The 23,392-nt window shown below is 43.1% G+C and overlaps 2 protein-coding genes across 12 annotated transcripts in view; one reads left to right on the plus strand and one right to left on the minus strand.

Moving 5' to 3' along the window:
• Positions 1–20,011, minus strand: part of LOC135183585 (uncharacterized) — a 97,803-nt gene extending 77,792 nt beyond the window's left edge. For all 8 annotated transcript variants that reach the window (XM_064158764.1, XM_064158758.1, XM_064158757.1 and 5 more), the window contains exon 1: positions 19,157–20,011. In XM_064158764.1, coding sequence (XP_064014834.1) covers positions 19,157–19,747 — 591 coding nt within the window. In that variant the 5' untranslated portion in view covers positions 19,748–20,011. The remainder of the gene's footprint in view (positions 1–19,156) is intronic.
• RASGRP3 (RAS guanyl releasing protein 3) overlaps positions 7,129–23,392 on the plus strand; it is a 55,774-nt gene continuing 39,510 nt past the window's right edge. Inside the window, exons 1-2 of one of the 4 annotated variants that reach the window (XM_064158751.1) lie at positions 7,129–7,288; positions 21,443–21,580. The gene's annotated coding sequence lies outside the window, so the exon portion shown is untranslated. Of the gene's footprint in view, positions 7,289–19,391; positions 19,681–20,251; positions 21,331–21,442; positions 21,581–23,392 lie in introns of those variants that run through there. The other 3 variants (XM_064158750.1, XM_064158753.1, XM_064158754.1) reach the window with 3 other exon arrangements.

The following is a 23,392-nucleotide window of genomic DNA, read 5'->3' on the forward strand; positions in this document are numbered from 1 at the left end:
TGTGAAATAAGAAGAAGAAAGCAGCAACCAAAAAAGCTTCAACCCCAAATCAGAGTAAAAGCAAAGTACACGTTTAGAGGTTCCCAGGAGCCCAAGAGAGGCTGTTTTCACAGTGCCCATCAGCCTAAGGCAAAAGCTCTCCCGTAAAAAGCCCAGGTGACACATTCTGAGGACCGCTTCTGATGCATGACAAACAATCTGTTTGATCTCGGGGTACAGCGACGTCCCTACCCCAGACTGAGCAGCTGGTCTAGCTCCTGTAAAGCCAGCTCATACATGCAGCTCAAGGGGATAGGAAAAGCATTAACTATGCTGGATCTGCTCCCATGAATGCAGGGAGGGGGGAAACAACAAACAAAAAGCCCACAGCACTCATCTTTTGCAGCACAACAGAAGAGACATCCACTGTGTCATCCTTGTCCTTTCGAAGGTACTGGAGACACCTCATGGTTAAGGATTCTCACCGTGCACTCTGCTGTGCTGTGTCCCTTGGGGTCGCTCAAAGACCCAGTTACTGGCAGTCTGTCACAGCACCCGGCAGGAACAGTGACAAAGCAACTCTTCCTCTTGGAAGAGGAGGACAAGTGCAGGCAGCAGAGACTTGGCTCTGCAGAGATGTTACCTGGAAGCAGGGCAAACCTGTCACCTCCCCTCGCAGTGCATGCGGCAGAAGAGCGATCCATGCTCCAGTGTCACTGGCGGTGCTCAGCTCACAGCTGCAGCAGAGGGCAATGTTGGTCAGCATGTCAGCGCTGCAGCTGCTCTCTCCAGCAGAGAGCTGTGTCGCTGTACCTACCCAGAAAAGCCATTTAGCAACAAGGAAGCTGGGATTATAGAGTATTCCAGAAGCTGACACAGCTGCACTTAGTACGACTTCATCTGCCTCTCCTGCTCTGGCAGGCACTGGAAAGCAACACCTTGAAATCCAGGAATGTTTGGTCAGCAAACAGAAGCCATTTGGAACAGTGGCAAAACAAACCACGGGAGAATAATTCACACTGACATATGGGGAAAGTCACTCATCTTGGTCCATGAATTCTAGGAAGGGCAAACAGTGTAAACAAGAGGCTAACTCCATCAACCTAACAAAAAGCAGGTGTAGCCCTTTGAAGAACATTTTCTTTCCTAATCTACAGCTGGCTACAAAGGAGAAGTTAAATGGTGTGCACCCAGCCTCTGGCAACCCTGGGAAATTCAACAGATTCCAGCAGGGAAGACCTTTTGCTGGAAATGCATTACCTGTGAAATACATTTTTGCTCCTTTATTAGTACAATCTACACAAATGAGGAAACAAATTTATTGCCTTTTTCCCTTAAAAAATCCACTCTGGAAGACACACATTAAAATAAATACAAGAGTAGAAAGGATCAAACATCTAAAAGCTGAAGTGGAGAACTACAATGCCTGGGATCCTCTATCCACTGCTAACATCTTTGAGTCACATTAGGAGTCAAAAATGGGCCTTCAACATGGCATCCCAAGCAGAAAATCCACACACTAAGACAGGCAAGGCCAGAAGACAGTTTGAGAACCTGCTGAAACTGTAAGTCATCTCTTCTACCTTTCTGGAGTACATAGCACCTGACACCCTGCAGCAATGCTGGGGACATTTCTGGAGGGTGGTGGGATAAAGAAAAGTTATGCAGACAAACAGTGAGGTGATGCCACAGTTGTCTGTAGCAGCTTCTCACAACTAGGGCACTCACATGAAAACTGCACATAGGATAAAGAAAAGTTATGCAGACAAACAGTGAGGTGATGCCACAGTTGTCTGTAGCAGCTTCTCACAACTAGGGCACTCACATGAAAACTGCACATAAAATGAAATGCAAGATGAAATCGTGAGCTGCCTGGAAGCAAATATCAGCTCTGCTAGACCTAATTATGCACATAGCAAGCAGGACAGAAGTAGAAGACAAAGAACCCTGAATACAAAGACATAATAGAAAGGGAATAGTAAAGGAAAAGGGAAAGTAAAATAAAAGGCAGAGGAAAAAAGATGAAAACCAGAAACAACCAACAGAATAAGCTTTCCAGATAGAAGTATTACTTCCTATGAGACCTTTGGCAAGGTACTGTATTTCCTCATAGAATCAACCAGGTTGGAAGAGACCTCCAAGATCATCGAGTCCAACCTATCACCCAGCCCTAGCCAGTCAACATAGAATCATAGAATCAACCAGGTTGGAAGAGACCCCCAAGATCATCGAGTCCATTCATCAATATCATGGAGATGTTTCTTCTTGTCATTATCTCCCTAAAAGCTTTATAATCCCCCAGTGGTCTAGAAATCAACGCCAGGGAAGAGATGAGGATGCAGAGAACTTTAACATGTGTAAATGAATCTTAAACTTTCTCCACTCTTAAGCTGCCACCAGGTTTAATGCATATTCTTTGCTTAAGGTACCAAGAAAAAAGCATACATTGTGTTTTGGTAAGCAAGAAGGTGAAAAACAATGGCTTCTATTCATGGCTTCCCTTCCTTACCACACAACTGATCTAAAACAGATAGTTTATGATTGTACTAAATGTGCTAACCTCATGAGGCCACAAACACACAGGGCAGAGAACCAACACATCACCTTCCACATTTGTGTTCACTCAGGGTTTGTCTGACCTACAGTCTCCTTAGCTTCTATTTTTAAGATCACAATGAACTGTTCTTCATCTTGCCCCATAGCTGTAAGCAGCAGATCTGTTAGGATATTTCTGCATTGTTGATGATTTGCTTCAGTGGAGGAAGGGAGGAATACAACAAGGAAAACAATCCATTTTCTATGCAGTGAGTGTAAGCGACAATTCAAAAGGCCTTTAAACTCACAGCCTCCCGGCTGCTATACACTGGCACAAATCCATTAAAGCCAGTTGGCCAGATTCCCCAGACAGCTCAAATCAGTGGTGCTCCACTGAAGTTGATGAAGCAACATCAATTTGTAGAAGCCAGGAATCTGGCCCACAGGCTGCACTGCAGTTCAGAAAGACCATCTGTGTTTAACAGGACCAGAAATCAGAAGGAAAAGTCCATGTCCTTACAATTTACTCAATACACTAAGACAAGCGATTTCCATGGCATCAAGTCAGGTAGACTAAACAAGAACTGCATGAGATAAAAACCTGTTTATTGTTTCTTCCTCAGTATAGCTTTACCAGGGACAGTTATGTAATTTCTTGTAACATATTCCACAGAGCAATGAAATACCAAGTCAGGAAGGAGACAACTGAGAAGAGAAGAAAGAGAGGAATAACGCTATAAAGAATTCAAGCTACTTAATGAATTATAGGCATAACAAATTAGAGTCTGCTGCCCTGCCCATGCTGACTTCACGTCAAACCCATTGCCACTGAAGTCAGCGGAAGGTGTGGTGTAACACAATGCTGCTCAGCAGCACAGGGAGCAGCAGCACAAAAGCAGAGGATAAGAAGGTTCAAGGAGATCTGAAAAGCTTCCCTATTCAAATTTCATGGGAGCTCCTACCATTCTAGCTGTGAAAAGCCAGATGCAGAGCTAGAAGGAACTCAGCAATCAGCACTAGGGGAGAAACTGTACCAAAGCATCTAGATTCATGTTTTCAACCTCGTGGGTAGAGATCAAAAATACTTGTGTGAAGTGTGCAGCAAAACGCAGTGTTTCTGTCATGCTGCCATGTGACAGCTCAGTCTCAGTTTTCTGTGGAGAAGAATTCACAGTTCTCTTTACATGAATAGGCTGACTCTGCACACTCGCTGAAATGAAAGTTTGCTTACATCTTTAGCACATGCACACATTCACCTATTTTTCTGAGCACAAAGAAGTACAAATGAGCTGCAAAGACAAGGTGATTTGAATTCTAGGAGACCAAAAGCATGCCCACAAGATCTGGGCACCACAGTGTTAACCCTGCTCATGCAACCACTGTTTGTAGTAAAGGTTAATGCCTGAGAAAATACACATCTGCCTCGACACAGAAAAATATAAGTACAGCTGCACTCAGCAACAGTTTCATCCTGCTCCTAGCTGTCTTGTGGCTCCATCAAATGCCTGATCAATCCTCAAAGGAAATTCTTAAGACCTCTCCTGAGATAGACTCCTCTCAAGACTGCAAGGGTAGAAGTGGGACTGAAAGAATCTGAGCATTGGGTGAGAATTTCTTCCAGTGTGCACAGTCAGAATAACAGAGAAGTCCTGCTTTAGCCTTGCATTCTATTTTCTTGATGTTTGGAGATGTCTTGAGTGACACTGAGAAAAGATATGTGTGTTTGAAAGAAAGGCTACCACCAAAGTCAGTGCAAGCAGGCTCCTGCAACCATGCCACCATGCTGACACAAGGTGAGCAGCTATTCAAGACTAAGCCTCTCCGGGGCTCTTGGCAGTGCTTGGTGCTAAGTGCACCACAGCACAATGTCTGCTGCAGTTCAAGCCTGTAACCACTAGCAACTCGTTGAGCAGATTTAAGATTTAAACTAAACTGCATTTGAATAAAGGTATGCACAACAGAAACACAGCTAAGCAGCTTTGCATTTCAGGGTGGTTGTACTGTGGAGATAAACCTTGCAGAAACTGGGTTATAGAATCAGAGAATCAACCAGGTTGGAGAGACCTCCAAGATCATCCAGTCCAACCTAGCACCCAGCCCTAGCCACTCAACTAGACCATGGCACTAAGTGCCTCATCCAGGCTTTGCCTGAACACCTCCAGGCACGGTGCCTCCACCACCTCCCTGGGCAGCCCATTCCAATGCCAATCACTCTCTCTGCCAACAACTTCCTCCTAACATCCAGCCTAGACTTCCCCCAGCACAACTTGAGACTGTGTCCCCTTGTTCTCTTGCTGGTTGCCTGGCAGAAGAGGCCAACCCCCACCTGGCTACAGCCTCCCTTCAGGTAGTTGTAGACAGCAATGAGGTCCCCCCTGAGCCTCCTCTTCTCCAGGCTAAACACCTCCAGCTCCCTCAGCCTCTCCTCATAGGCTTTGTGTTCCAGGCCCCTCACCAGCCTTGTTGCCCTTCTCTGGACACCTTCCAGCACCTCAGCATCTCTCCTGAATTGAGGAGCCCAGAACTGGACACAGCACTCAAGGTGTGGCCTGAGCAGTGCTGAGCACAGGGGCAGAATAACCTCCCTTGTCCTGCTGGCCACACTGCTCCTGAGTATGGGTTAGTTAGGCCTGCTCCACAGCTGTTCCACAATAATGAAAAATCCAATCAACTTCTGCACATTGCCACTCCTTCATTCTTGGCCTGAAAGAGCCAGAAAGACTCCAGGTTGCCTTTGGTCATCTCCGTGACAGAACTGTTTCAGCTAAAAATGGTTCCATGATTCGACTGAAGTCAGTGTTTGATCCAATGTTCACTACAAAGACTCATACTCCTTTTTGCCAGATCTGCAGTGTGTGATCTACAAAGGGCATCCTCCTAAACTTGTCTGCTAATTACAAATATTAACAGGAGGGAAAGAACAAGCATAAACATTGTAACTTTCAGGTCCTTCTATAAAAATGGAAGCACTGGGTTTGTGATGAGTTGGAGCATTCAATTTTGACTTAACTTTATAAAAAGGTACTTTCAAGGAAAACACTGGTCTCAGTTATTAATTCTCCACAAATATTTATTCACCTACCACTTGTACATCTTTATTTTTCCTCTCTCTCCAAACAGTCCCATTCTTGTTTTTGCAAAGTTCTCAACAAGACAGAAGCTTTCCTAAAGATGCTCTTGATTTTTATATCAATTGCTCTGGTACCTTCTAGTCTAGCTAAAGCTAAGAGAGAGTTGCAGATTGCTGCCTAAAACACCATCCTAGCTAACAGTCATGATCATTGCTGCATAATGCCACGGAAACAAAAGGTTTAGTTTTCCAAATTCCTCAAATGCCACAGGTCCTTAATGCTCACCACCTTCAACCTGACTCGTGTGTATCTCACACACAGACCTTAGAAGAAAAATTATTTGTCCACGGAGCCCCAATTAGGTTTTAAGTCTGGACCTTCCCACTAAAATAATCCCAACCCCCACACCACGTATTACAACCTTAACTATCTTCAATGTGCGTGGTGCTATTATAACACAAAGATAGCACTTTAAAGACCAGCAGGAAGCTTTTCACAGCAGGTTTTCTAAGCCATACAAAGCAAAGCAATGCACCTCAGACAGCAGGAAAATAGGGAGAAGAAACAAAGAGCCAAGTATTATATTATCATCCAGTATAAAGTGGAAATTTTACTTTGCTTTTTTTCAGCTTGACAGAGCCTTGGAAGTTTGCTGTGTATCTTTAAACACACTAAGATGATAATCATTAAAACTGGAAAGTTTCTGATCAAAAAATTATCCAAAGTTGACCAAAATAATTCTTTATCTCAAATTAATTCACAGAATCATCATAGAATAAAATTTATTTGAGGATTTTAACATAGTTTCTATTGAAGAGCTACAGCTACAGAGGCATTATTGCACATCACTGAACAGCTGCAGAAAATTACGTTTCCCTGCATGTAAATGCACTTAGTTTGTTTAAACACTTCCAACCTCCTAGGTGCTGGCTTGAGGCTGCAAGTGAAGTCTCACTGAGGAGAGAAGTACTCCAACTTTACCTGTCATTCTAAAGCATTCAAGATCAGCATCTTCTGTAACATATATTTTACCATCCTAACATCTTACCCATCTTTGTCCACTCTTCTAAGCCAAAGAAAACCTCTGTTCTGACTCTCCAGTTTCCAAGTTTTAATCAAAACTAAATTCTTAGAGGAAGTGATAAATACTCAAGAGACTATGGAGAGTGCCACTAAGTCTCTTTATTTTTTGTACAGTACGAAAGATGACATCCCAGAATGGTTTTGAACAAGTGTTTTCCTCGTGCAAGACAACTGTGTCTGCATTGCAATATTTAGCAATTTCTAATTCAAATTCTAATTGGTGGTGGAGGGCAAAAACCTCCAAGTTCTTTCCTTTGTTTAAGTGCATTTCCTGCCTCCCTTAGTGTTATAGACTGTGTTGTGGCAGGGCTATTTATAGTCCGAAGAAAGGAAAAAGCACCACTGGAGGCAGGAAAACTAAGTTGGGAAAGAATAGAAGGAAGTGTGGCTGCCATTCAGACAAACAATCTAGAACTAATTGAGCTCAAAAGAGTCCCAGCCTCAGTGAAGCTGCTGGGAGCGAACAGCAGCGCAAGCCTGCCTCTCTCTTCAGGGCTGCTGAGTGTGACAGCCACGTACAGGACACTGCTTGGCAGCAAATCATCTCGGCACCTCCACAGCGTGAGAAGAGCTCTTTAAAAACAAGAGCATGCTGAAATTTAGACGCTTATTCAATTAAGGTAAGTGTCTCCTGGCATTTCTATTTGTTGCATTCTCCATGTCTTTTCAGATGTGGCCACACTGGTAAATGAAAACAGAAAGAGCTTTAGAGGTGGAACCATATCTGATTTCTAGGTAAAGATTTGGCAGGATGTCTGATTTTTAGATAAAGACATCTGAATTCAGTTACACATTCTTCAGAACTTGCCTTAAGCAAAAGAATCCTTTGCTGTCTAAGATAACACTGCAGTTTCCTCACCAATATCATGTTCATCTTAATCAATGATTAAGCACTAGAGAAATGCTGATGGTAACTGTAAGAAAAACAACTAAATCATCTCTGTACCAGCTTAGATATACAGATTTAGAGACAGAGGGAGAAGCAGCACAAGTAACACATAATTATACAAGATGTGTTAATTTAGAATACAGAGACAGCAAAATGTACATAACATAGTTGAAGTTTTGGGAGGATTTAGTCATACAGTCATGAGACACATCTGAAGTTAGGAGCTTAGCCAATATTAAAGCACCTGAAAGTTCCTGCAGTTTTAGAGTTTATTACAGTAGGTGATTTGTGTGTCTGCATGTACACAAAAATATACTATGCTTGGGTACTGATATATTCCCTGTGATTTGGCATTTAAAAACCATGCACCTAGCATTCTGAGATCTAATTTAAATTGACAGCAGAATGAGTGGAAATTTTAACCTGCTTATTTTCAGATACTGTATATGGAGTTAGACTACCAGGACCACATGTGTGAAAAGCTCAGTTTTAAGACATACTACTGTACTGTAGAGATCGTATTACTTTGTTGAATTAGCATCCAAAAGACAGATTTTTAAGAGGGGGAAAGTGATTTGGAGATTGTGTTTGATTTCTTCAACTTCCAACATACCCTTTGCTCTTCTAACAAAGAAAACACCATTGTCATTTGAGAGGAAGAAGATGGAAACCATAAAATACTAGAGTCTGGATTTAATCAAGTGATTTTCTTCTTCCTTGACCTATGAGAGTAACTTCTGCATTAGTCTCCCTTCTGTTAACACATTACCTCTACGCATATGTAATTCAGAATATTCATTTGTCATTCAGGTGTTGCTTGAGATGAGTGGCTTATTGTAAAGTTTCTGTTCAGTAAAAGGGAAGTGTGATGTGTTGTTATTCTACTCTATCCCCACAGGATACTACTATGTTTAGAGTCTGTTATTGTGAAGATAGCGAGGCAGGATGTCATCCATGTAGGTGAAAAGCTGTGATAGGACAACTGTAAACAGCAGCAGTCAGTTGAAAATCTGATCCAGGGAGGTGCTAAGCAATTGCAAATAGGCATATTAGTTAATGCTCCTAGAAAAGATCGGGCTCTTCTTTGTCTCAGTACTCAATTATTTACAGTATCACAGTATCACCAAGGTTGGAAGAGACCTCACAGATCATCAAGTCCAACCCTTTACCACAGTGCCCAAAGCTAGACCATGGCACCAAGTGCCACATCCAACCTTGCCTTGAACTGCCCCAGGGATGACGACTCCACCACCTCCCCAGGCAGCCCATTCCAGTGCCCAATGACTCTCTCAGGGAAGAACTTTCTCCTCACCTCGAGCCGAAATTTCCCCTGGCGCAGCCTGAGGCTGTGTCCTCTTGTTCTGGAGCTGGCCACCTGAGAGAAGAGAGCAACCTCCTCCTGGCCACAACCACCCTTCAGGTAGTTGTAGACAGCAATAAGGTCACCCCTGAGCCTCCTCTTCTCCAGGCTAACCAACCCCAGCTCCCTAAGCCTCTCCTCGTAGGGCTGTGCTCGAGGCCTCTCACCAGCCTCGTCGCCCTTCTCTGGACACGCTCAAGCATCTCAGTGTCCTTCCTAAACTGGGGCGCTATTAGCCTGCCCTGTGAAGAATAAAAAGCTTGTAATGGAAGTAAAGCCAGAAGCCCCTTAGCCTGCAGCTTGACTAACTAGCATAGCATGCTCTTAATTCAGGTAACATTCCCTGTTTGCAGCTTCGGCAACTGATTGCCCTGCACAAAGACTCAGCAGAAACCAAAACGAGGCAAAAGCTTTAATTGAACAATTTGAGATGAAAATGTGTAACCAGTGCTAGATTAGATAAGCTTTTGTAAAACTCATTGGGTGGAGGGAAGGGAGGCAAATCTGCAGAGACAGTTACGGAAACAAAGAAGCACTTCAAGTTCTGCCGCTAAACAAACGCAATCACTTCCAGGAGATGCGAGCTGCAAAGCCATTTCAGTACAACTGAAGAGCAAACATAAGACCACTTGAATTTATTCAGGTCTGCAACACCACAACATTCTGTTAAAGCTCAGGATCGCTGCATGAATGCACTGAAGCCAAGAAAGATGTTTGCATCACTAAGAACAGAGTAAGGACAGCCTGCTCCACTGGCTACTCAGCTAGCTTCTGCTTCTTACAGTGTGCTGTGTGAGGACCATGATAGTGGATCAAAGCTACCCTACTCTTTCTTCACTCTCTTCTCCCATTTTAGCATCTTGGACAGGCTCAGACCAACTCAGAACTGAGGAAAAATTGTTAGTGGTACAGCCATATAGAAATAGCACAGTTTCCAAATAAAACAAGATTGTCTTAGAAAAACTTGGCTTAGGAATTAGTGCTAAGTTTTCCTTCTTCAAGGGCCTAACACCAGTGCTTTCAAGCTTGTCTCTGTAACTGCAAGAGTTAGTACAACCCTAGTTTAAAACATGGCAGCTGCTTCACACAGTCACATAATCACAGAAGTAGCATTTGGGGGGGAGGGGATGACAAACCACATGCTTAAGAAGATTTGGTTCAAAACTGTGAGAGTTCACAAGTCTGTAAGCTCAAAGTTTGCAGACCAAGAATTTTGTCTTCCAATCAATACAATCACTCCAGGTGGCCTTAGAATCATAGAATCAAGCAGGTTGGAAGAGACCTCCAAGATCAGCCAGTCCAACCTAGCACCCAGCCCTAGCCAGTCAACTAGACCATGGCACTAAGTGCCTCAGCCAGGCTTCTCTTGAACACCTCCAGGGATGGTGACTCCACCTCTTACTACCTGCTAAGGTCTGATTACTTTGCAGGAGATTCTGTACACATAAACAAGTATAGGAACACCTTTGAGTGTTCACAAGTACTAAGAGATGTGTAACTAAGGCTCTAAGCTAAAAATTAAATTAAGTAATTTGATATACCAGAAGGAAGTGGAAGAAGTGAGTGTCTAGGGCTGCCAAAGAAATACTTCAGTCAGCTGTTACTAGTGTGTGGGCACCATGGGTCTGGCTCCAGGAAAGCTGATTGACCAAAAGTAAAATCACATGACTTAAAAAATAATGCACTTTGGCTGACAGACAAACCATGCTATGTTTTCATGCAAAGCTAGCTCATGGTTAGTAGGATTTATTATTCTTCAAGCAACTGTTCCAGTGTTAGGAGTTTAGGGAGAAATGAAGATGCTATTCCACTACACCACATGCTCTTACAAGGGAGCTTTGTGCTCCAAGTCCCACTCAAGTCCACTAACATTACAGGGTAAAAAGGAGCAGAGGCTTAGAAGTACCACTACATCTGTCTGTAGCAGCCAAAGCAACATTTTCTGAGAATATGTATCCTGTCTCCAGCAGTCTTACTCAAAAAGCAGAACTGCCATAGAGGGAATGCAAAGAGAAATCCAGGTAAAATACAGCAAGAAATCAAAGTTCAGTATTGGACAGCATCATAATAGCTCTGTAAAGAGAAGCAGCTGCTCAATAGCACAAATGTCAGTGCTCAAAAATAGTATCTTTGACAACATCTAAAAAACCTAGCTTACAACTATGTGCAGAATAACATCCTGACTCATGCAAATGTTTATACAGGTGCTTAAATTTAAGCATGTAAGTAGTCCCATTGATTTTAAGCAAAATTATTTCAACAGGCTGATAAAATGTAAAGTCAGGAAGAGTCATCAAACCATCTAGTCCAACTTCAAACATAGCACACTCATTTTATCATTCTTCTCATCTGAAACCCAAAAGCTTGCTTACAGGCAACAGAACCATATGGATATAGCATGTTCAAGACAAAGGTTTAAGGGGGAAATTATGTTGTAGATGCATGAAGGGCAACGAACTACAGTGAGAATTGCTCAGGTTGACACAAGTGCCTTAGCTCAAGTGAGAACTAAATGTTGCACAGGCTTTGTACCATATTACTGCACAAGGGTGAAGGTCAGTGTGTGTATGGAGCCAACTGTTTCTCCCAAAAGTCTATGTGCTAGGAGAAAAAGCCATTAGCTTTACTTTAAATGCTTTTCTACTCTTCTACTGGACTAGAGAAGTGCTGCTGCATAAGCAAGGAAGGATGAAAAAGCTGCTTTACAAGTCCATCTTCATGCCAAAGTGCAGCTCTATTTTTTTGCCTTTGGTTCTCTCACATGCACTGTACACTCCTTATTAGGAGCCACTGTTCAGAAGCAAATGAGGCAAAGAAATATTAACCAGATGGAGACACAGAGCAAAGACAGAATTGCCAAATCTTATATAATCATTTGAACACACAAAGGCAATTTAAACAGGCTTGTTATTTGAAGCAAAACAAAGACAAAAGTGGGAGACCTGACCTGGGACCTCCTTCACAAGGATCAGTAACAGCAGGTTTATACTGCATGAACATGCAACAGCCAAACAATGTCGTGGATGGTTACACCATACAGACATAACAAAATACCAAGGGAGGGGGAACCAGAAATACTGTTTTGGAGCACAGGTTCACCTTGCCCACAATTCATATTCTGTTCCCAGGATTCAAAGACCTTTGACTACAAAGGATCTCCACATTGCATCATAACAGAGAAGTTGGATTGTACAACCTCCAGGACTTCTTTTGAAAACACAGCTAAGGGAAATGGGATGGCCTGTGCTTTATGTGACTAAGAGCCTAAAGCCACTGAAGCTGCTGTATGTTCCAAGTGACTGTATTCAGAGAACACCCTGAACAAAGCACAGCTCCACTATATGATATTGTACTACCAATGCTTGTTCATAGCAAAATTTAACCAAACACAACAGGACACACTGGCTAAAGACTCCTTTGGTGAGCCTGCAAGTTCAGTAACCATGCAAGCATCTTCTTAAAAGAGATATGTTGGCTTTGAGAAGTATTCTTGTCCTTATATTCTTCCTATTTCCACTGAGTTTCTGAGTTGGCAATGTTCTTGTTACTCAGTACTGTACTTGGTGGGAAGCACTAGAGTAAGAAGAAATCTGTCCTAACTCTTGACAGCTGGGGAAAATGGCAAGCACACTACTATGTTTCACTCCTTGGCTCTTCTGTAAACTCGTATTAGCCATTTGCTCATTTCTGCACCAGATAGCATCTCTGAAATTACCCTGCTCAGCCACTTGTTTAGTAATGGTTGCAGGCCAGCTTATTGCAGTGGTCCCCAAAGGGACTCTTTGGACTGAAGCAACTGCATGATGCAAAATACAGGCCTGCTGTAACAGTTCTACAACACAGGACTACCCACCTCCAAGAATATGAAATTATAAACTGGCCATCCTGCTGCCAGTATTACAAATAAATTATGCCAATTTGTCAAGATAGCATGAAGGTAATAAACAGCCAGAGCAGTTACCATGCAATATAAAGTACTGTGGCTAGTCTGCTTTGCCAATGTATTTCAACCATATGCACAGTAAGTCAATTTGAGAGGGGGTAGGGGAATGATAAAGATTTACTATCCTGCCAAGTTAACAGTCTGGCATTGTCCCACTCATTAATTCACCCTAGTTTAAAGCTGTAGGTCATTTTAGTTGGAGAGAACAAAAATTAATGTATACTGACATGCTGATAGGTCAGCATTCTCAAAATCCTTTTATACCCTACCATACTTTATTTCTCCAATATAGTATTTCACTATTATTTTGGATCATTAATTCACCATAATTTCCTTGGGGAGGCTGGAGACAAAGATAAATCTTCAAAAATCAGCTGGCTCACTCACTACTAAAAGGAAAAGTGAAATAGCTCTCAATTAAACTATGAAATACCATAATTTCAAAAATTAGAAGAGGCAAGGGAAAGCAATAGACTAATGATGAATTCTTCCAAGCTGCTTGACTTTCCTCCCAGTCATGACTTACATCTTTTTTTCTCTCTTAAAACAAGGAACCTCCATACTGCCCTCATAAAAAGCTGTGAGTTTATACTGCAACAGAGTCTATATGGAATTCTGGACATATCATTCTGTTGTAGTTCTGTTCTATTAATTTCACATCTATTCTATTAGAGTAGGATGATGAATAACTGTCTTAAGCAGCAATTAAAAGCAGAAATAATATAAGCAAATACTGCTCATATAATAAAAAAAAAAAAAAAAGGAAAATTGATAAATTAGCAACAAAGAAAGGCCCAGACTCAAATAAGTGAAATGAATCCAGTAGCTATACATAGAGGGACCTTGGCTCCAAGGGGCTCTGGCATATAAAAATAATAGGTGTTCAGAATATAATGAGTAAATCTCACAACTAATGAGCATGGAAGCAATAGGCTCTCAGTTGTGGGTACTCTATAGAGTACAGAGAAGGTACAGATGAACCCAAATTCACTCATCTCACAGTAGATTTGGAAGCATGATCCTTAAGATGTTTGCATGCAATGCAGCAGATCTCAGAGAGGTCTGACTGATAAACATGCTGTGTGCTGGACATGGAGGAGGCCCTGCCTGCCAGTTCTACCAGGTCAGCATTTGTGATCCACACCTCATTTTACAGTACAAGATTAAAGAGCTACTTTTTCTTAAGGGAGTGGTACATTACTTTCTAATATCTTGATCAAACTTGGTAAAAAAAGTCATTCATTTTTTTCCTTTCTAGGGAGAGGAATGAAACAGGTTTGGGTTTTGGCTCCTTTCTGGGTCTAGACTGCATTGTTTCAAATCCTGTAAAGCCAATGTGAATGAACTATGTCAAAGTGCAAGGTGGAACATATCACTTCTGGCTGATACTCAGATACTCAGTACCAGCTTGTGTTGCCTCACTGAGAGGAGACCAAATTACCAAAAGAACAATCACTGGGACATCAGTGGTGTCAACATGAACATTACAGAATCACAGAATGCTTTGGGTTGGAAGGGACCTTTCAAGATCATCTAAGTCCAACTCCCCTGCAGTCAGAAGTGACATCTTTAACTAAATCAGGCTGCTCAGAGCCCCATCCATGGAACGTTTGTGGGGATGGGGTATCTACCAGCGCTTGGGGCAAGCTAGGCTAGTGTTTCACCACCCTCAGTCTGTAGAACTGCTTCCTTACATCGTCTGAATCTCCCCATTTTTAGTTTAAAACAGGTCTTGTCACAACAGGCTCTGTCCCCATCTTTCTTATAGGCCCCTAAAGTATTGAAAGGCTCTGATAAGATCAAGTTATCGAAGTCCAACTGAACCAGATCTTGTAGGTACATGAACCTTAAGGGAATTTGACATTGTACTATTTCTTACAGCTCTTGAATTCTGAAAGCTTGGCTGTGCAACCAAGATCTACTTTAAACATCTCTATGTATTAAAATACATCCTACATTGTGATGATACTGAAAAAGGAGCAGGAGGAATTAACCCAATGCATGGGTTCACAGACTTAGTCAAAATTTATGAAACACAGAAAACATTTTTCACCACTTATTGTAACACAAATTGGCAGAATTACATTCTCTCTGATGTACATGGTGAGTGAAAAGCATACTCAGAGGTGATTTATACAAGACATAGCTGAAAAAAGCTAACTTGCAACGGGAGAGACAAGTACAATACACAATCCCACACAGCTAGGTGGTTTCTACACAACAGAAATAATTATGTTGTAAAATATACAGTCATTAAGGTGAAAACTTTTTGAGCCACTATCATTCCACTTTGTGTCTGAGAGAGGATGCAGTGAAGAGCTCTGAAAAAGTGCTTATGTCATACTCTTGTTTACTTCTAATCATATGCACCAACTGTGGAAAAAAAATAGTCACTGAAGACTTTTAAAAGGTAAAGGAACTGCTGATTACCTCAAGCTTCCTAGATGCAGAAAAGACTATAAAACTGAGGGCTGCTCTAATTCAGCAGCAATGTCACATCCTTGTTCAAGGATGGCTGGACAAACCCAGAACACACATCTCTTCTAAATACTCCAGTCTGTTTAGGAATGTTCAACTTCAGAACAATTAAGGTAGCACTGGAAAAAAACACCTTTTATGACAGATTTGGGGCTTTGCTTAGTGGTGCTACTACATCTAGTTCTAGAATTACAGGAATACACTCCTCAAGCTCCATTTCTGAAATGAGCATGTCCCCAGTGTGGAATACAACTACTCCATATAATTGGTAATAGACAGTGAAGACCTTTTGTTGCTATGTTTCATTGGGATTTTTAATCAATAATTAATGTATTGTTATTGCTGCTGAAGTTACCACCTCCTTTGCCTGCATGGCACAATTTCACCCTATCCCTTAATGGAAGCAATGCCATTCAGCTTCAGCATTCACTGTGCAGAACGACTACACTTCTCGGTCCATCTCAGTGCTTCAAGCACTCAAAGTGAAGATTCCTTGCTTGTTTCTAACAGAAACAAAGATTCTTTCTAAAAGAAACCAATTCCATGTGAAAGACTGACAATGTGAGAATCACAAACACATTCATCCATCAGTTGCTGTGGATCAGCTACTTCATTGACTCCTGCTGCTTTCATAAAATTGGAAGTCGCAGTACTCCACGAGAAGCACTGCAGATAAACTCAACAGCAGCACACAGCCTCATTATCAAACAACTAAGAATCTACTAAACAAGAACAAATTGCTGAAAGCACTGCAAAAACTGACACCAAAATGCCTTGTGCTGGATACTGTTGGTGCATTGATGCCTTTCAAGACACAAGGAATTCCTCATCGTGGTCTATCCAAGCACCTTGACATCAAGAGATGTTTTGGATGCATTTCCACGTCTGAAGACAATATACTGGATAAACAACAAATTCATTGCCTCACATATCACTAACTAAAATCCACTGAGGATCTTAATAAGATGAGGGTCTTATATTAATATTAGTTTTCAAAAACTTTTCACCACAGCCTCTTCACTGCAACAGCCAGTTAGCATTGAGTTTATGCTGTAGGCTGTCAGCAAGGTGTTTCCACTTACAAACACGTTCTTTGAGTAGGTCTGGAGTTTGTTTGAGGTTCCCCATTCACCCCATTAGTCACTGTCATCTCCATTCTAAATCTGAAGACTAAAGGAACAGAAAGATTAAGACTATCCACTACTTTTCACATCAAATTTGTAACCGCTAAAATGTAGTATCTCCCTACACTTCTTCAGAGAAAATACTCTATGACTTAAGGCACAATCACCATTAACAAGAGCCACAGTAACGTACATGAGTGAAAAGGCTGCCTTCAGTGGTTCCATCATGCTATTCTCTCCACTCTCCTACAAGCCACTCATCATCAGACTTCATCCTTCCACCTTCCATCTCTAACTCTTGGATTCTCTTTCCTGTTATCTCATGCATCTGCAGTTCACACACTAGATCACTGTAGGTCCCTTCCAATGGAAATATTCTACTGTATTCACCTCCTCTGCACCTTAGTACCTTCAGAGTGCTTCCCTCTAATTCCAGAAACCTCCCACTACATTCCCCTCCATTCCAGTGATGCTGCTTCTCGGTTTTCCACTATGCAGACCATAGTTCTTAGGAGAAAACCAAGAGTCATCAGAAAGTAGGAAGATGGCTGATCAATAAAGGTCTCTGGCATAATTCACACTGAATCACCTGGAGCCCATGTGCTATTGCCTTTGATCACACTGATCTATGAGGGCCTTGACCACGTTTCCTGCAGCAAGCTAATCAGGGTTCTGCAACACCTGAGCTAAAACAGGTGTTTTGCAACAGATGGCCAGGAGAACAAGTAGAAGCCTCTCTGGAACATGGCACTAGAAGACCTAACTTGATGATAGCTTCTCAGCTTTTGCTTTCTTAACCATAACATGACTATGGAGTGTACCCTTGTGTATGAAAGGGGAGTTACGCAGGGCACTTACAGTACTCCTGTACTGTATTGAAGAACTTGGGATTTACTTAAGGGTGCTAGGAGCTACCACACAGCCTATGGACATTCAAAACTGAGTTAATGTAAGGTTGAGAAATTTATATACAATACTTTCACCAAGCTTTCTTTTCCGTTATGTCCTTCAGCTGGCAGCTTGGTGTAAGAGCTGATGGACTATTTATAACAGACTTTGAAATCACATTTAGGTATTCATAAAACATCCTGTCTAGTGAAGCCTTCCATGGTTTTCTTTCATTCACTTCTGCTGATAGTGAAAGCTACCTAATATGAGGCAGTGAGGCAGGCCAGCAAAGCAGGCATGGTATCAAAGCACTGATGCTCAGATAAGTTCTTTATCACTGATCAATTCACAAATGAATGCACCTAACTTACTGAAATGACACATAAGTAAAACATAGGCAAGTATGCCTGAAAACGGAAGAGAAACAATAGTTACAAAGAAGCCAGTGTTAAAGTAAGACTCTGGATCCGTCTACCCAGCATCAATAGAAGTAATTTCAAACTGGACCAAAATAGGCAACTCTTAGACACTTCTGTTCTGCACAACTTTTCTAAAGGCAATCCATGCGATGTGACATTTTTAACCTCACATATCCCCCTCTCCATCACAACTGTATTCAGTTTCTGTTGCTCCTGTTTTTCATAGCATATCCATGAACCAAACATTTATTAATGCTGCCTGCATTAGCTACTGTGTATTGTTTCAAGATTTAGACTACGTTTTTTTTCCTCTCTGTTCTGTTTCACCACAATTTAAATTGATCCATCTAAGAGGAGGAAGCGATGAACTTTTCCCTGAACACAATCACAGTTTATGGTACTTTTTTTTTTTACTAAGCCATGAAAAAAATCATTTGTCTACTCATTTTGGAAAACACAAAGGATCATTTTCCTTTCAGGAAGTGTAATCCAAGTGGAATATTGTGATTCAGTCACAAAATTAGGTTCCTATGCGGAGCATGACTATCAGATGAAAACACAGGGTGATGGCACTGCTCTGTGTGCCACTAAAACGGCCCAGGTACTGCCACTATAAAACCAATTGCATCACATGGTGCTGATAAATGTAAAGGAGCATGAAGGACACTGCATAATCAGAGAAATGGGCAGAGGAATATTAATAGCATTTGTGGACTGGTAGGCTAATTTGGAACAAAATTCAATCATGTTTTCTTCAGTATCAGCAGGGAGGAATTCCCGAACAACGTCTGCAAAGAGATTTAAGACTCATCCTAAAGCCTCATATGAACTTTTGTTACCCTTGATGCCAAAGGAAAACGCCTTTAGAGGAAATTAAATGGTTATTTAACAAAGTCAACTCATTTGGCCAACGGGCCATGCCCTAGGGCACGGCGAACCAAAGCTGTTACTTTACAGCCAAGCTGCGAGCAGCCACCCACGGCCAGGGGCTGCAGGAGCTCCAACTCTGCTTTGCAAGGGCACCTTTCAGTCCCCATTAAGTATGCTAAATGTAAGCGAACTTATTCCTCGTGGGCTGATTTCTTACTTTCAAGGTCACAGTTTTTACAACAAATGCAGTTTTTACAGTCCCCTCTCTGCCCATTTTAAAGCCTCAGCGGCTCAGAAGGCCCCAGGGCCACCGAGTCCCCGCGCACCTGCACCGCCTCAGAGGCCCGATTAGAGTCCCCAGAGAAGCTTCGGGAAGCCTCCTCAGCGCAGCGCAGCCTCCCCGCATAGCCAAAAGAAGTAACTTACTGAGCTGCTGCCAAGGCTGTCTGTGCACTTCCACAGAGTGGTGCTTCACACCTGGAGCAAATGTCTGCTGCTTGCCTGGCCGTTCGCTTACCTTTCCAGGAGCACTCCTCCTTAACGCTACAGATACTGGATTTGCCCACGCAGAACAAATGCCTGGCATCACATTACTACGCTCAAGCGTTTGAAGCACAAATCCGTGGCTCCGAGGGGAGGCCCGAGGCGCCTGCAGCGGAGACTTCGTGCCGCCGGGGCTGCCGCCGGGGCTCCCCGCAGCGCCTCCCAGGCTCACCGGCGGCAGGAAGCACCTTTGGCCAGGCCTGCGCAGAGTGCCCCTGCACGGCGGCCGGGCGAGCTTCTGTCCGCTGCCCTTTCGCACCTGGTGCGCTGCCTCTGCGCTTTGAAACGCCTGGTCCCGAGGGCGCAACACCCCCCCCCCCATCAGCCCCACTAGCGGGCGGGGCGCGGGCGGGGAGGGGGGCAGCTGCCGCCGCGGGCTCAGCCTGCCGGGGCCACCTGGGAGCCGGCTCCCCGCCCGGACGCTGCACACTGCCCGACAGTGCCTTCTCCCCGCCGCTTGGTTGTTTGCACAAGCTAACAAGCTGTGAGTGCAGACAGGTGAGGGCAATCCAGGCGTCGCCAAAGGCAGGTCAGGGGTACGGGGGACTGGCGGGGCGCCTCTCATCGGCCGCGGCTGCTGGGGGCCGCTCAACTCCCGCACTGCTCCCGAGGTCCGCTATGGGTGTGAGCACACCCACGTCTGCTGGGTTATATGGGCCCTGCAGCACAGGCGTTTATTTGCTGTTTAAACTGGCCGAGGAGGCGCAGCGGCTTCCCGGTGACACCGAGGAAAGGAGAGCCCCGCGCAGGGCGCGGCAGTTAGCAGGAGGGCTCCTTCCCCGCTGCAGGCGGTGCTGACTGCTGCATGCCTTCGGTACCCTGTGCCGGTTTATGGAACACCAAGAGCTGCGTAAGTCCAAAGGAAGCAACTTAAGTTACTTTCTTTCCCCCAGCGCAGCCCTCACCATCGGCGATTTGCAGGCTTCCATCGGTTTCTGCTCGCTAGGTATGCTCTTGTAACGGAGTAACTGTACCAATAGGCATCTGCATCTGAGCAGCTGCGTGAGCTTGTGCGGATCTCAGCTGCAGTCCTACGAGTGCGGGCTGTATTTCAGAAAAATGCCCCGGAGTGCTCGTTGTAACCCGGTGAGACTATGCACTATGCGAGAGCTGGGTTGCTTACCAAACAGTAAAACGCCATAACCACGTCGTACACAGGTATGGCAACTGCCTGTGTCCTGTCAGTCTCTTCAGTAAAGCACCACCAGAGTAAGTGGGACGTGAGCTAAGAATTCCGGAAAACGTTCTGCATCTCACCCTCCAAGTGCTGTTGGCAGTATAACTAAGTATCTTCAAATATGTGACCAAGCTACAGATTCTCAGATGCATTTCAGTAACATGTGGCTACTACCATAAGAATCTGTTGATTTCTTGATTTCAGTGTTCTCCTTCATTTGTCCTACACCTGGGAACATGGGCATAAGTACGCTGTGGTTTCCTATTTTGCTCTCTTTGTTTAGACTGATAGTTCTCACCTCAAAAGGGTTGTCAGAGTCTGAGTAAACAGTGTCTGGCACAATGCAGCCCTATAATCCATGCTGTAAAAAATGCTGGATAGCAAAATTAAAGTGATCTCAGATATTAATAAAGCACTCAGCACTCTACTGTCCAAACACAAAAAGTAACAATGTTGCCCTTTAAGTATAACTAAACCCCAGAAGTGGGATTTTGTTCACATATTTTGTGTAATCTATGGAGTGGCCTGGTCTCAAAGATGCATTTTAAATTGTCCTGTTCCTGATGGCTTAAATTCCTAGATTGAAACACACTCAGCTGTCAAGTCAGAAACAAACCTGAAGCGATCAACGGGGATGTGTTTAATTTCCTGCCCCTACTGTCGATTAAGGTTTATCTTCTGCTTGGTGTTACTCATTAAAAGCAACAACAGAAGTTCTGGAGCACATAGCGTCCAGTCAAATGCTCTAGCAAAGGCTCTGTTATGAAAAGGATTTTCTAATAAGGGGAATAATGATCTTCAGATTCTGACCTCCTGGCACGGTATTGAGCTTTATCAGGAGGGGCATGTGACTGGTTAAGACACACAGCCCCGGCTCGAAGGAAACAGCTGCTCATTTCATGCTTTAGCACTTGGCAGCTGGACAAGGAAGGGTGATGTTTGTGTTGAATACCTCTGCAGAAGCAAGTACAGTAAGCGATTTCCCTTGGTTTTGTGGGTTTGTTTGTTGGGTTGTTTGGTTTGGGGATTTTTTGTTTTGTTTTGTTTTCCTAAACTGCCACTGCTTTCCTATTTTCATCCTAGGGCTTTTGTAAAACACCTAAGGGTGAGGCATGTTTTTGTGGCTTCATTGATAAGCAGTCATTCATGCTCAGAACGCCTGTACTTCTGTGATCTGTGGTTAGTAACAACGCCGGTTTTGCTCTTGCAGGGACGAGGCAGGTATGGTGTTTTGTTCTTGTGCTAGCTGGGGAGGGAAAAGAGTGTTTATTTCCTCAGATGATGGAGGGAAGAGGTTGTTTATGGCTAACTTATTTTCCTTTCTCTTTAGAGCTAGTAAACAGGTAATGATGCAGCCTGAGTATAGAGCATTTTTAGTGTTTGACTTCAAATTCTCATGTAAATAATTGACAGAGGTACACCCTCAAAATAGTGTGATTAGTCTGAAGAAAGTGGCTTATAACTGGTGGCTTATTAGAGGTGAATGTAGAGATTTATTTTTAAGGAAAGAAAGTAGAGAGAAATACAGGAAGACAGCAGAGATGCACTGATTAAGATATAATTGAGTCATTCTGGATGATAATGCATAATTACCTTGTGAATATTGAAATAAAACCCAACCCCACACACCACCCAAGCAGGGATGGTCACAGATGTCTCCAAGTTTTTCATTGTATTTGTTTATGGACAGTTGTGTTTTAGATAGTTTTGCTTCGTGAATGATTCATTGTACAATCTGACAATTTATGGCTGCTGTGAATTTGAGTGTAGGATGTATTAAGAAATAACTGTTGGTCATTATTTAAAATACAGAGATGGGTTAGGTTTTGGAGGAAGGCTTGGGAGGAGTGGAAACAAACAAATAGGTGATGGAGCTTGATATGTGATGTGACTGAGGTGCTTTGAAGAAGGCTGAAGAGGGGCAGAGGTAGAGAGCAGAGGGGTCACGTCGAGGAAAGTGCCTATCAAATCAAAAAGCCTGAACTTCAAAACAGGGTAAATTCTGTCAGTTTAAGTGAACCATGTGGTTGCTCCTTTAAAGAGACTTCCAAAAATAATCTTCATTCAAAGTCTTCTCACGTAAGAAAGAAGAATGTTACGTGTTTCCCCCTGCAAACTTGTCTTTCTCTTTAGAACCATAGCTTCTGACTTTGGCAGTTAGATGGCAATTTTATAGGAAAATGTCAATCAGTTTCAGTTGCTCACAGAACCAGAAGTCTGCCTGGCTTCCTGCTGCTTGTGGCTCCCAGGGTAGACTCCCTCTGAACCAGCTGAAGTACTATTAGGCTGTGGTCATGCTGCAGCCTTCCCACGCAGATGGCAGCACCATGAATGTAGCAGACCTGTAGGGCTCCAAAGTGCCTGGCATTGCACTCAGGAGCCCCTAGCTCCCCAGGAACAGTGGCTGCAGTGAGGCCCCTCAACGGCCTGTCCAGGTCTCCATGCCAAGTGGCACAGGGAGAGTAACTGTTTCACCTTTTGTTCTGAGCCCAGAAGAGCTATTTTTTCCCCCTCCACCATTATAGGAATTCTAAAATTTGACTAAGACTGTGCCTCAGTGTGCTTGTTTCCAGGTGTTGTGGTTTATGTTTGTGATGAATATTCTCTATTAAGGAAACTGCTCTGTCAGACAAATAAAACTGCTTAAGGGTCATGCTCTAAACCTAAGTTAATTCCAAAATCCACCAGAAAATAGATGAAAGTTCAGACCATTCCTGATTTTATTCCTGACCATCCCTGGGAAGTAAGTGTAGTGTAAAAGGAAACTAGTGATGGTTGGGCAATAAACATTAGATAACTGCACTGCTGATGTCACTCCTTCAGACAATAATGTCTGGGAATATGTTGTCACAGAGGTCACTGAATTGTCTCTAAGAAATGTGGTCAGACCGCTCAGTTTTGTCTCTCAATGATTATTAAGGTAGTTTGCAATTGAAGAGAGTAACTCAACCTGCAAACGTTAAGGTAAACACCCCTACTTTATTTGCAGCTTCTAGCTGTCATTGCTGTATCTTGCTTTGAATTGAATTGAAT

The sequence above is a fragment of the Pogoniulus pusillus genome, chromosome 18 (assembly GCF_015220805.1).
Source record: "Pogoniulus pusillus isolate bPogPus1 chromosome 18, bPogPus1.pri, whole genome shotgun sequence".
In the NCBI taxonomy this organism is placed as follows: Eukaryota; Metazoa; Chordata; class Aves; order Piciformes; family Lybiidae; genus Pogoniulus; species Pogoniulus pusillus.